This window comes from Nothobranchius furzeri, chromosome 16, assembly GCF_043380555.1.
Source record: "Nothobranchius furzeri strain GRZ-AD chromosome 16, NfurGRZ-RIMD1, whole genome shotgun sequence".
Classification (NCBI taxonomy): domain Eukaryota; kingdom Metazoa; phylum Chordata; class Actinopteri; order Cyprinodontiformes; family Nothobranchiidae; genus Nothobranchius; species Nothobranchius furzeri.
The window spans coordinates 27712462-27725895 of NC_091756.1; the positions used below are offsets into that span (position 1 = coordinate 27712462).

The window sequence follows — 13434 nt, forward strand, 5'->3', positions numbered from 1 at the left end:
AGAAGAAAAACTTATGTTGTCTGCCCCTTTTAACTAAAATAGCATTAATACAAATGAAATAATCATATGATTCTTAAGGAAATTGAACAATATAGTTCCTGGACCTGTTGGCCGACAAAATCTCAACCCATGAATTTGAGAAAAAAAATAGAAAAAGAAAACAATTTACACAGAAAGAAGCATTAAGTTACAGATCTATATACATACATATATACACATACAAGCACATACTAGGTTAATATCTTGTTCCTTTAATCCCCCCCACCCCCCTCCCCTTTTAAATCTGTCTAACTGGCATATTGCCCACATCTTAAGACATCCTTATCACTCTATTGCTACTTGATAGTACATCGTGTTGGCATTCAGTTAAAGGCAGACATTGGTTTTAAACTGTCAGGCAGAAGCACTAGAAGATAACCTCACCCCGAGCATTATGGGTAACCAGAACAATGTTTACACAATACAGTGACTATGACATCATACTTCTGTTTATTGGAAGGGTTAGGATTAACCCTTACTGCTACTGGGTTAGGCTTATGGGCAATGACAGTGAGACATGGAGGGGTGTGGTTAGGAGGAACATTACCCCTGATCTGACTCCTGTGGATTGTCCATAATGAACCCTACGTTCAGGCATGAAGGTGTCTATAAGTGCCCTTGGCACCAGGATACCTTGGGCCACAGCGCGATGATCGACTTCGTTGTCGTCTCATCTGATCTGCGGCCGCATGTCTTGGACACTCGAGTGAAGAGAGAGGCGCAGCTGTCAACTGACCACTACCTGATGGTTTACTTCGATGGTGGAGGAGGATGCTTCCATCGTTAGGGATGCTGTCAAGCCAAAGAAAGAGTCCTGTCAGGTCCTTTTGGCCTGTGGGACTCCAGAGGCAGCTGATGGGTACCGGCAGTCCAAGCTGAATGTGGCTCGGGTGGTCATAGAGGCAAAAATCTGGGTGTGGGAGCAAGACTTCCATACAGCTTAGAGAAGATTCAGGTCCACCATCTCAAGAGAGGAAAGTAATATTCTTCCAACACTGTTTATGGGAGTAATGTTGTGCTACTGACCTCGACTCGGGATGTAGTGGATCGGTGGGCAAAATACTTTGAAGACCTCCTCAGTCCCACCGGCATGTCTTCCAGTGAGACAGCTGAGTTTGGGAACTTTGGAAGTGGGCTCTCCAATCGTTGGTGCTGAGGTCGCTGAGGTGGTCAAAAACTCCTCGGTGGTAAGACCCGTGGGGTGGATGAGATCTGCTGGGAGTTCCTTAAGGCTCTGGATGCTGTGGGGCTGTGTTGGTTGACACAGCTCTGCAATATCGCGTGAACATCGGGAAAAGTTCCACATGATTGGCAGATTGGGGCGGTGGTCCTTCTTTTTAAAGGGATACTCTGCAAAATGTTCATGTATTCAAATCATTTTCTTGAGCCAGTATGTGCTAAAAGGACCCTTTACATGGTAATGAAAATCATTCAGACCCCCACCACCGCTGTGGCTAGAAAATCACACTTGCAACTTCATACTGGCAGGCCGCCTCCTGTTGGACTTGAAAAAAATTGAAGTGACATAACTGGTGCTGCAGTCTGCTTCCAGCACGTTTCCTACATGTTTTAGATCAGGAACACAGCAATTCGTTTTATTTAGTGATGAATCAATCCTGTAGACACTAAAGAAGGCTGAGAAGACATTTCAGCTTTTAGATTAAGGTATAAAAAGGTGAACGCACAGCAAGGAGAGAAGTTTAGGTTTTGGTTCTACTAAACTGACACTAGGGGGTGCTAAAAGCAAACCAAAACTGTGCCTTTAAAAAGGGGACTGCAGGGTGTGTTCCAACTACAGGGAGATCACACTCCTGAGCCTTCCTGGTAAAGTCTATTCAGAGGTTCTGGAGAGGAGGGTTCATTGGATAGTTGAACCTCGGATTCAGGAGGAACAATGTGGCTTTCTTCCTGGCTCACTGGACCAGCTCTATACCCTTAGGGAGGTCCTGAAGCGTGTGTGGGAGTTAGCCCAACCAATCTACATGTGTTTTGTGGCTTTTGAGAAGGTGTTTGACAGCATCCTGTACAGGGCCCTATGGGGGGTATTTTGTGAGTATGGGGTATCAGGCCCTTTAATACGGGCTGTTAGGTCCATGTATGACTGGTGTCAGAGTTTGGTCTGCACTGCCGGCTCATTCCCATTTAAAGTTGGACTCCTCCAATGCTGCCCCTTGTTGATTCTGCTCATGACTTTCATGGACAGGTTTTCGAGGCGCAGCCATGGTGTTGAGGGGATCTGTTTGGGTGGTCTATTGATTGAGTCTCTGCTTATTGCAGATCATGTGGTCCTGTTGGCATCATCAGAACGTGATCTCCGGCTCTCACTGTAGCGGTCTGCAGCTGAGTGGTTTTGAATTGGAAAAGGGTAGAATGCCTTCTCCAGGTCAGGGACGAGATCCTCTCTCATGTGGAGGAGTTTAAGTTTCGGGGTCTTGTTCACAAGTGAGGGAAAGATGGAGCACGAGATCGACAGGTGGATTGGTGCTGCGTCTGCAGTGATGCGGGCGTTGTACCGGTCTATCCTGGTGAAGAGAGAGCTGAGCCAGAAGGTGAAGCTCTCAGTTTACCGGTCACGAGCTTTGGGTAGTGACCGAAAGAACGAGATTGCGGATACAAGCGGCCAAAATGGATTTTTTTCCGCAGATTGGCTGGCCTCTCTTTTGCAGATAGGGTGAGAAGCTCAGTCATCCGACAGGGGCTCAGAGTAGACCAGCTGCTCCTCCACATCAAGAGGAGCCAGTTGAAGTGGCTCGGGCATCTACTCAGGATGCCTCCCTGGTGAGGTTTTCTGGGCACGTCCAACCGGGAGAAGACCTAAAGGTAGGGATGGGTACCGAATTCGGTACTTTTTAAGGTACCGACCGAATTCCATAGTACCAACCGAGCACCGATTCACGTCATTTCAAACGGTGCCTCGTTTCGGTACCCGTCCTTCATAACGAGAACTTGCCTAGGCAGCTGCACATGCGCAAGAGCGTTATATCGTCGCTCACTGCGAGCGAGTTGTAAACAGAGCAGCACGGTAGAAAGAACGCACGCTAAAGCTTGGGTCCACTTCACTAAATGTGATGGGTAACTGGGTGATGATGAAACCAGCGACAACGATCTAAGTGAGACATCCTCATCTTAATCTACTCCGGTAGGTAAATAAAATGTTTAAGATAACGTTAGCTTGATATGTTAGCTTCTGTTTCGCTAATGGTGCGTTCGCTTTCTCCTCGGAACTCCGAATTTCTGACTAAAAGAACATGAACGCGCTCTAAAGTTTGGCTTCACTTTACTAAATGCGACGGGTGATTGGGTGAAGACGAAACCAGTGACAACGATTTAAGTGTGAGGAATCATCGTTTTAATCTGCTCCAGCAGTTAAATAAACTATTTAAGATAACGTTAGCTTGATATGTTAGCTTCCTATGCCACCATTGTTATCAGCTAATGGTGCGTTTGCTTTCTCCTCGGAAATTCTAACTTCCCAGTAGGAAAAATCAAATAAAAAAAAACGGCAAAAGGAATGAAGATACACAGTAAATTTAGTTCACAGTAAAGATGTTTGCTTCAGTTTAATTATCAGCTTATAAAACTACAAGGACGATGTTAAAATACAAACAGTTGAATGCTATTTATCGTGATATTTATCAAATATTGTTATATATTGAGAAAAATACATATTTTATTATAAAAGAGAATTAAAATAATAAACACTCAAAAGTATCGAAAATTGGTACCGTTAAGTACCGGTATCGATTCCTAGGTACCGGGAATTAGTACCGAATCGATTCAAATGTCAAAGGTACCCATCCCTACCTAAAGGAAGACCCAGGGTTAGGGTTAGGGTTAGGACTTGCTAGAGGAACTATGTTCCTCAGCTGCCCAGTGAACTCCTTGGGATTTCCCCAGAGGAGCTGGTCCAAGTGGCTGAGGAGAGGGAAGTCTGGGCCTCCCTGCCTAAGCTGCTGCTCTGTGACACAACCCCAGATAAGCAGAGGAAAATGAATGGATGGATGGAGTATCTACATGTGTTTTGAACTAATACTTGAATGTTACAGAAAGGTTTATTTTATACATTTCTTGTCCTGATTGTGCCTGGACATTTTAGGATAGACATTATTGATGAGAAAGGTCGTGTTGGTTTATAATTTATTGGTTGGTAAAAAAAAATTCACAGAGAAACAACTCAACTCTCCCACCTGCGGACAAAAATCAGTGCCTGCAGTCTCCTTCAAATATGAACTGTGGTTAGTAAGGATTTGCCTAAAATAATCAGACTTTTTGTTGAATGCTATGGGTTTTTTTTCCCATCGATCATGCAGCACAAGGAGGCATGTGTGCAGGTGATGTGTGTTGGCTTTACCTGTGTCTGGTTTGTACTCAGGAAGTCTTTTCCCCCAGATAAAAGAAGGAGCCTTGTCCACCAGTTTTGTTTGGTTGTACTCTGTGTCGAATGTGAATAAAACCTTGTACTGAGGATGAAATGGGTGAAAGAAATGAATAGTTTGACATCAAAAAACATTTTTTTAAACCAACAACAAATTACCTCATTGCCTGTTGTGGTGTAAATAACTGACAGATTAGCGTCTCTGTCTCCGTGAACATCCAGTTTATAATCCCCTGCAGTACCTGAGCAAAAGCATATAATAATTAAATAAACTTTAATTGAGTCTGAGAATCCAATTGAACTTCCCTATAAGACCAATAACTCAGGGAGCGATGCAGCTGTCAGGCTATACCCCCACATCTCCTTAGGAATAAGCGACAGCCTCACTGCTGTCAGCACACACGGCTGACATCCGACTTTTGAGAAGGCTTGGGCAATTATTCCATCTGCATGAAGTTTTAGCTCCAAGCGTGCACCTTAAGAGCATTTCATCTACTCTGTCCTTAACTCGGTGTATAAAAATGTGACCACTTTCATATTATGTTTGATTAAATCCTGACAGGCTCACTACAACGTGTTCCTGCTCTCTTTCTCCACCCTTACCGTTAAACGAAGTGTTCCTGAAGTAATTCACATTCACAAAGTCCATTTGTTGAATCTCGGTCTGGTTTTTTGCAGCTATTTCTCGCATCACTTGACCAATATGCAGCACTGAGTCATGGTACGCAGCCATGTAGTCGTTCATCTGCAACGACAGACTCACATAACTGGAGGTACTTCTTCAGTAAACCTTGGAAATGTTTAAGCCATGTTCTTTAGATTAAAGGAGGGCAGCTTCTGTTGTTTTTAGGAATTGTGCAAAAGCATCAATCTCCTTAAACAGCCAAAAAACGCAAAAATAACAAAACTCAAATCAGGGTTCCACTAAAACACCAATAAATATAATTTTTCCTTTGAAACAATGAGGCTCAAATAGGATTTATGTCCTGCATCCTCACCGTGTTGTTGTCAGTGAGGTCGGAGTTGATGGTATACTTTCTGCTGTTTGGCATGGTCAGCACCAACACGTTCTTCATCTCTTGCAGTGACGACATGTTGGTGTAGTAAACATCACTGTGCAGAGGGAAGACAGAACATAAGGCTTTTAAATCCTGCATGCAATTAAAAACTGATAATAATTAGGGCTGCACGATATAAGGAAAGCCTACAATATTCAATAACAATGATTAATATTGCGATGACGATATTACTTGCGATAAATAAAAACTTCACTCAGGAACAAAAATAATCAAAAACAAATAAATTCAAAAAATCATTAAAATGAGAAAAGCAAAAGATGTGAGGAAAGGGAAAAAGAAAATGAACAAAAAAGGCCATCAGTGGATCCCGGGAAAAGTTGAATCAGCAAAAAGAGCAGAACAAAGCTAACTCAGGTGTTTGCTAACCATCAAAATTAAGTGTCGTCCGCCTCGGGGCGGGCATCTAACCTATGAGAACCCACCCATTTGGCCAAATGGGTGAAGAGCTCTATTTGATTTGTTTAAAAAAAACATAATACTTCTGTTTGACTGACAGAATGCATTATGTGTAGCAAACATTTGAGCTGACTATTCATTGCGATATTTATCTGTTCTTGCAAAATGCATATTGTGCATGCTGATATTACAATAACGATATATTTACGATATATTATGCAGCCCTAATAATAATGAATCAGACAATGTCAGCTCACCTACCAGGTCTTAAATTTGAGCAACCATAGAGTCTATGTCCAACCCCTAACCCTTTCTGTCTGCATTCCCATCAGTAAGATGTCTCAAAAACAACTGAGTGGATTTGAATTAAAGTCTTTGAAAGTTTTAGTTGGAGATGTATCTACCACTGATTAACTTTAGGAGTGAACCTAATTAAAGATGGCTACCACAGCTAGCTGACACATGAAACACAAACATGATTTACACAGATGTCAATATAGTATTACATGACTAGTTTCTCAAAGATATTCTAGCTGGACGTGATCCCCAGAAATTCCATGTTTACCTGCTGTTGGTGATGTTAATGCTTGCAGATAGTATTTAAAAGGGACATATCATGTAAATCTAATTTGTTGCATGCTTTTGTGCTGCCATGTGGGTCTGTACTGCCTCTACAAACACTCCAAATGTGAAAAAACAGTCATAAGTGTTTTTGTCAGTGTTTGATTTGATGAATTATCTGTTTAAATGAACATTTCCCTGGACCTGAAGTCATAATAAGAACAATTAGCTGAGAGCTACGCCTAACCTATCGAAGTTTCCTTGAAGAATAAAGAAAATATTAACGAAAAGAATAAAATAATTAAGCTCCTCTCCATCTTTTCTGCATCAGACTCAGGGCTGAACATATTAGTTTGGAGATCGTCTGTTTTGTTCCTTTTTCACATTAAAAAAAACGACCAGCCTATCAGGAGTGGGTGGGCGTGGCCAGCAACAGCTTATTTTTCTTGAAGTGACAGAGACACGAAATGCCTCATTCTGGAAGATACTGAAAATGTCGAGAATAAACCGTGAGAGGGACTTTTTGCAAAGATCTCCATATACGTACTTTTAAAACCATGGACTTTTAAAACTAAGTCATAATATGTCTTCTTTAAATTCCCTTTCATAATTGTGATGAACTCCCTGTAAAAAATCCTTGTGAAACTAAACTAATGGTGGTGTAAATCAATAGAATATGATCACGATACTAAAAAAAAGTTGGAGCTCGGCAGGTCAAGACTAGCCATTAGCTTATCAGTCCCAAAGAAAATGCACACATTTCTGAAAACTGAGAATGTAGCTTGAAAAAGCAGAGAAGCACCTTATCATGCAGTCCATTTCAGCACTAACAACAGAAAGAACCAAATATTCTTAGGTATACAACAACTAGAAGCTGCAGATGAGCTGACTGACTTGTAAAGATCAATGAGGACGAAGAGAAACTCGCTGCTGTCTGCTGATTTAGAGCCGTTCTTCACCTCCAGTAAGTCAGTTGGTGAGCCACACATGATGAACACTGCAAACACAATAGATTCATATAACAACAGAATCATTATCAGGGGAAATCTCAGCCTGGAGGGGAATACAAAGGAAGTTAATCCTGATTTCCATTTATAAAGTTCATTTTTCAACCTTGAAAGTCGATTAATACCAAATGAATTACTGCTGCCTCTCGGGAAACAAAAGAGTTGGCTTGTGACGATTACACGCAACATTTTGAAGGTTGAAACCTGTAATTACCACCATCTGAGAGTAAAGGTTTACCAAGTACTGCTGTGTGTTTAGTCCCAGATGAAACCTTGTCATGCCAGAGTGTTCCTCGCAATAAACCTCCTGTGTGAGTGCTGAGAAGCTGGTGTGTACTCACAGTTGCTCGTCCTGTTTTTCTGTGGTGAGAGGATGTCTCTCACATCTTCAGGTTTCCACAGCAACGTTCGACTTATGTTGGTGGCAAACTTTCCATCTGCATCCAAAGCACTCATATACCTGAGGACAAGAAGCTCATCACAACAGGATCGCCATGTTTGGCTGAGGTGAACTACATTATTCAACTCTCCTCATCAGAGTGGGTTTTTGTGAAAAGGATATGAACAGTCTCAGTTTGGTGAAACAGAGAGATGTTCTGAACAAATGGAGAGTGGGGCTAGGTACAAAGTGTCTGCTGCTCCAACCCTTCACAGCCTGATAACAAATGAGGAAAACACTTTTTTTCTCAAATGACTGGTGTGCTCTGTCAATTAAACAGTTGTGTAATAACCAGAGGTGTAACCAAGTCACTGCTTTGCAAGTCACAAGTAAGTCACAAGTCTTTCCAGTCAAGTCTCGAGTCAAGTCCAAGTCAAAGACAACCAAGTCCAAGTCGAGTCCAAAGTCAATGATGTGGAAGTCCAAGTCAAGTCCAAGTCCTTAACTTTGAATTTTCAAGTCATAATCAAGTCATCTATCCAACTTCAATTTAATGACAGTGATGATAAATAAATTCCAGAAATAAAGCTTCTTAAAGCTTCATTTGTTTGCTCAAACAAGCAGGAAGTGCAACTGAAACTGATCATAAACGAAGTGCTGCTGCAGTTAGCAGAACAAGATCAAACCCAGAACCAAGAATGATTTATGATTTTTTGTCCATGTCGCGCCACTTTTGTGCTAAAATATCAAATGTGCTCAAGTCATCATCGAGTCAACAGATGCAAGTTGAGTCAAGTCGTAAGTCTATAGATTTTATCAAGTCAAGTCAGAAGTCATTAAAATAATGACTCGAGTCTGACTCGAGTCCAAGTCATGTAACTCAAGTCCACACCTCATGTAATAACACATTCTACGGTTGATGTCACCACACAAAGTGCTGCTGGATGCTTGTGCTAGACAAAAAAACTTGGACGTCGATAGGGTTAGGGCACTAATTTTTCCCCACCTGTGGTCAAAAGCCTTTGTCGTCCTTGTTTGGATGCTGTTGGAGACGTTCAGCTGGACCTTTTCGTTTCCACTGCTGCCTCCAGGAAAGTGCCACATCTTAGAGCGTTGCTAGTATTGGCCCGTCCTTCTCATACGTAAGATCTTTCCCTCCGGTAAAACGTGGAACAAATATATGCGCGCCTCTTGATCTGCTCCACGTTGTGAAAATCAGCTCTTCCACATCAAAACTGCCACCCCTTTGCGTTTTCTGTCTTTCCCATGACCCGTTTCCCTTTACAGCTGTTTCATTTGGACCTTACCCGGCTTGAAGCATAAATTATACAAAACTCACTTGAAAAAAAATTGTCCATACGTTTTCTGTCAGATTTTAGTTTTAGGAACCATATGTTAGTAAAATGTCCCCCACTGAGACATCACACTCTGTCCCCATCATTTAAATGACACAAAAGAACATTCAAATGAACTAATATAGTGATTTTGAATTCACATGCAAAGCAAAAGTTTTGCTTCATAACTTTCTTTAACACATTTTGTTAAAATAACTTGTGTGACAAATACTCCACTCTCCTAGGGGAAGACTAAATCAAGAATAAAAACCCAAAGTTGTAGTTTTCTTTGAAAATGAGCTATGCAAGTTGACCAATGCACACATTCAGGCTAAACTCTAATGGAGAAATGTTTGTGTGATGGAAAATTTAAAAAATATTTAAGATTGTGCTTTTAAATCTGTAGCATTGGACATTCTTGTCAACCAGGAAGTAAATCCGGCTCCATGTAGGAATGATTTGTCCAGTCCTACTCTGCTCTTGTTAAATCCCATCAGCAGGGAACTCACCTCAACAGCTTCACTGAAACTAATCTATCAATGCTTGAGTGACTTGTCAGGTTCACTCACCAATAACAGTCCTCTGTGTTGCTCGGTTTTTTATAGACGTAGGCTGTTTTCCATTCGGGTTTGATGGTGTTTTTCTCCTTCCAGAAATGGATGAAAAAGTCTGAGATCTTGCGCGCTGGTGGCAGCAGCCTCTGCAGGTTGAGCGTGTAGTCACACGATGGACCGAAGCTTCCTGCTGACATGATGGGCGTACTGAGGCCAAGGCCTTTCTCTAAACTGACAGGAGACAAAGGATGTCACAGAGAAAGAGAAGTGGTCATTTATTTGGAAAGGTGAACAAATCTCATAATTTCACTAGAATGTGCTTTTTGGGGGGCCACTTACTCAACTATTGAGAAAGTAGCTAAGGTGCAGGTTGGCCCGAGCACGGCACATCCGAGCTCATCTGAACCCTGTAAAAGAAGACAGCTGAGTGGGTTTGTGTTGGTGTGGAGCCTCAGCTGTGGCTCACGTCTCTCTTCTAGATGCTTCCTGATAAAAACCTGAGAGTGGTGGCTTCACCAGGGAATTTTCATAGGAGGTTCAAATAGGGCCAGTGAAAATTTTAAGGTGGCACAACAACTTGGTCCCTGTGGCCTTTAGTTGTGCATTGAATTGTTCCTTAATTATTTGTCTTTAAAATCTAATAGCTTTGATATCACGTGGACACCAGGGGGCATTTCCACTGGATTGGCAGACTGGGGTGATGGTCCCCCTATTTAAAAAGAGGGATAAGAGGGTGTGTTCCAACTCCAGGGGGATCACACTCCTGAGCCTCCATGGTAAGGTCTATTCAAAGGTTATGGAGAGGAGGGTCCGGCAGATTGTCGAACCTCAAATTCAGGAAGAACAATGTGGTTTTCGTCCTGGCCGTGGAACACTGGACCAGCTCTATGCCCTTAGGGGGGTCCTGGAGGGTGCGTGGGAGTGCGCCCAACCAATCTATGTGTGTTTTGTGGATTTGGAGAAGGCGTTCGACCGTATCCCTCTGGGGGCCCTGTGGGGGGTACCCCCCCCCCCCCCCCACACACACACACACACACAGGGCCCCTGGGGGGTATGGGGTACCAGATCCTTTGATACGGGCTGTTAGGTCCCTGTATGACCGGTGTCAGAGCTTGGTCTACATTGCCGGCAGTAAGTTGGGCTCATTTCCGGTGAGAGTTGAACTCCGCCAAGGCTGCCCTTTATTACTAATTCTGTTCATAACTTTTATGGACAGGATTTCTAGGTGCAGCCAAGGTGGTGAGGGGATCTGTTTTGGTGGACTGAGGATAGGGTTTTGTGAAGAGAGAGCTGAGCCGGAATGCAAAGCTCTCGATTTACCGATCGAGCTACGTTCCACCGTCACCTATGGTCATGAGCTTTGGGTAGTGACCGAAAGAACGAGATCGCGGATACAAGTGGCCAAAATGAGTTTTCTTCGCAGGGTGTCTGGGCTCTCCCTTAGAGATAGGGTGAGAAGCTCGGTCATCCGGGAGGGGCTCGGAGTAGATCCGCTGCATCGAGAGGAGCCAGTTGAGGTGGCTCGGGCATCTGGTCAGGATGCCTCGTGACGCCCCCCTGGTGAGGTTTTCTGGGCACGTCCAACCAGGAAACCCAAAGGAAGACCCAGGACATGCTAGAGGGATTATGTCTCTCGGCTGCCCCAGAGGAGCTGGCCCGAGTGGCTGGGGAGAGGGAAGTTTGGGCCTCCCTGCATAGATTGCTGCCCTCTCGACCCGACCCTGGTTAAGCAGCTGAAAATAGATGGATGGCAACCTCTGATGCAAATTTGGGGTCAATAGCCCACTTAGAAATACCCTCACTGATAGAAATGCTGACATGTCAAATATTGATATATATTCACACATCATACTCCGTATCATCACTGCATTATTTTAGGTTCATTTTAATTACTCATTCGAACAAATTTCCCTACACTGAACTTAGTTAGAATTTAATTTTTAAATGTAACTTCTCTAATTCATTAAATAATTTTTGTTTTGCTTTTGTAATAATTTATTCTCTTGTTCTTGAGTAAAATAAAGAAGCAGGCTAAATCGTCACATCTCTGAACTCCTGAGTTCATACACACACACTGGTGCTCTTAATGTTTCGAATGGAATTGGCTCAAGTATTAAGTGAAGATTTGCACGAACAAGATGTTTTAACTCACGGAGGCTGTAGTTTTCCTGTTGTATGAGCAGAGTAAGGAAGGAATCAGCTTGTAATGAGCATGCTCATTTTTTGCCAAACTAGCGGTGCAAAGCAGTTAAGGAAACGCATATCAAAGCTGCAGAACTGTGGAGAATATTGACTGAATCAGTACGTGTGCAGTGGACCAAGTAGGAATCAATTCCTTATAAATTGTATAGGGCAGAAGAATCAACATGGAGAAGTCAGCTGGAGAAGAGAGGACCAGATCACGGCAGGATTATTAACAAAACAAAACACCACTCGAATTCAGATCAGGGGGGCCGTTCCTCCCAATCACACCTCTCCAGGTCTCGCTGTCATTGCCCATTTGAGCGTTAAAGTCCCCCAGCAGAACGAGAGAGTCACTGGAAAGAGCGCTTTCCAGCACCCCCTCCAAGGTCTCCAAAAAGGGTGGGTAGTTTGAACTGTAGTTTGGTGCAGAAGCACAGACCACAGTCAGAACCCGTCCCCCCACACGTAGGCGGAGGGAGGCTACCCTCTCATTCACTGGGGTAAACCCCAAAGTACAGGCGCCAAGATGGGGGCAACTAGTATGCCCACCCCTGATCGACACCTCTCAGTAGGAACAACTCCAGAGTGGTAGAAAGTCCAACCCCTCGCAAGGAAACTGGTTCCAGAGCCAGAGCCATGTGTTGAGGTGAGTCCGACTATATCTAGTTGGAACCTCTCAACCACACACACCAACTCCGGCTCCTTCCCCACCAGAGAGGCGACATTCCATGTGCCAAGAGCCAGCTTCTGTAGCCGAGGATCAGACCGCCAAGGTCCCCGCCCTCGACTACCATTAGGCCTATAAATGTAATTTTACTCAGTAACTGACATGATGGAAAATGTAGCAAAATATTATAAATAAAAACATCCTCTAAAAGTACAGACTTTAAAAAAACTTAAAAAGTATAAATACCGAATGAAATACTCAACAGCATAGTAACAGTAACACAAGTAAATGTAATCCATTGCTTTCCACCTCTGCCAGGAACCCTAGGGTGCTCGCAGGCCTGTTCTAAATAGATCACAACTTACAACAAAGCAATGTTTTAAATAACATTTTGTCTATTGTCATCTTTTTAATCACAATTATTTAATTGATAAATACAATATTGTTTTAAAAAGTATTGAAATATGATTATTATAGATGAAGTGTAGTTTAGTTGACTCTGTAGTTCAAAGGTCAAACTTCCTGTTTTCAACTTTGTGTAGCCTTGAGCTCATCAATCTGATTATAACTCATTTCTACTGTCTTTTATTGTTATTTATTCTTATAAAAATCTGGGTTCGGATGTAAATCTTGCTTCTGATGTGTGTGTTGAACCTGCAGAGACTCACCATCAGCTTGTCAATCTTCTCCACTCCCTCACAGACAGTGCTGCTGCAGCCTTTCTGTTTGTACACAGTGGTGTTAAATCCCTCAAAGGTGGCAGTCAGGTTAAATCCCACTCCTTTATGATGGAGAAAAAAGTCATTATTGCGCTGATCAGATTAAATCTGAACATTTAGAGTACATACCTCTATTTATT

At 42.8% G+C, this 13434-nt stretch overlaps 1 protein-coding gene across 3 annotated transcripts in view; it reads right to left on the reverse strand.

Moving 5' to 3' along the window:
* Window positions 1-13434, reverse strand: part of gucy2cb (guanylate cyclase 2Cb) — a 57756-nt gene that overhangs the window by 41608 nt on the left and 2714 nt on the right. For all 3 annotated transcript variants that reach the window (XR_008565515.2, XM_054749025.2, XM_070545514.1), the window contains exons 2-10: window positions 13244-13356; window positions 10064-10131; window positions 9740-9955; window positions 7799-7917; window positions 7345-7447; window positions 5413-5527; window positions 5018-5159; window positions 4574-4656; window positions 4391-4499 (exon numbers count right to left, since the gene is read on the reverse strand). Coding sequence is in view for 2 of the 3 variants with exons in the window: in XM_054749025.2 (XP_054605000.1) it covers window positions 4391-4499; window positions 4574-4656; window positions 5018-5159; window positions 5413-5527; window positions 7345-7447; window positions 7799-7917; window positions 9740-9955; window positions 10064-10131; window positions 13244-13356 (1068 nt within the window). In the remaining variant the exon portion in view is untranslated. The remainder of the gene's footprint in view (window positions 1-4390; window positions 4500-4573; window positions 4657-5017; window positions 5160-5412; window positions 5528-7344; window positions 7448-7798; window positions 7918-9739; window positions 9956-10063; window positions 10132-13243; window positions 13357-13434) is intronic.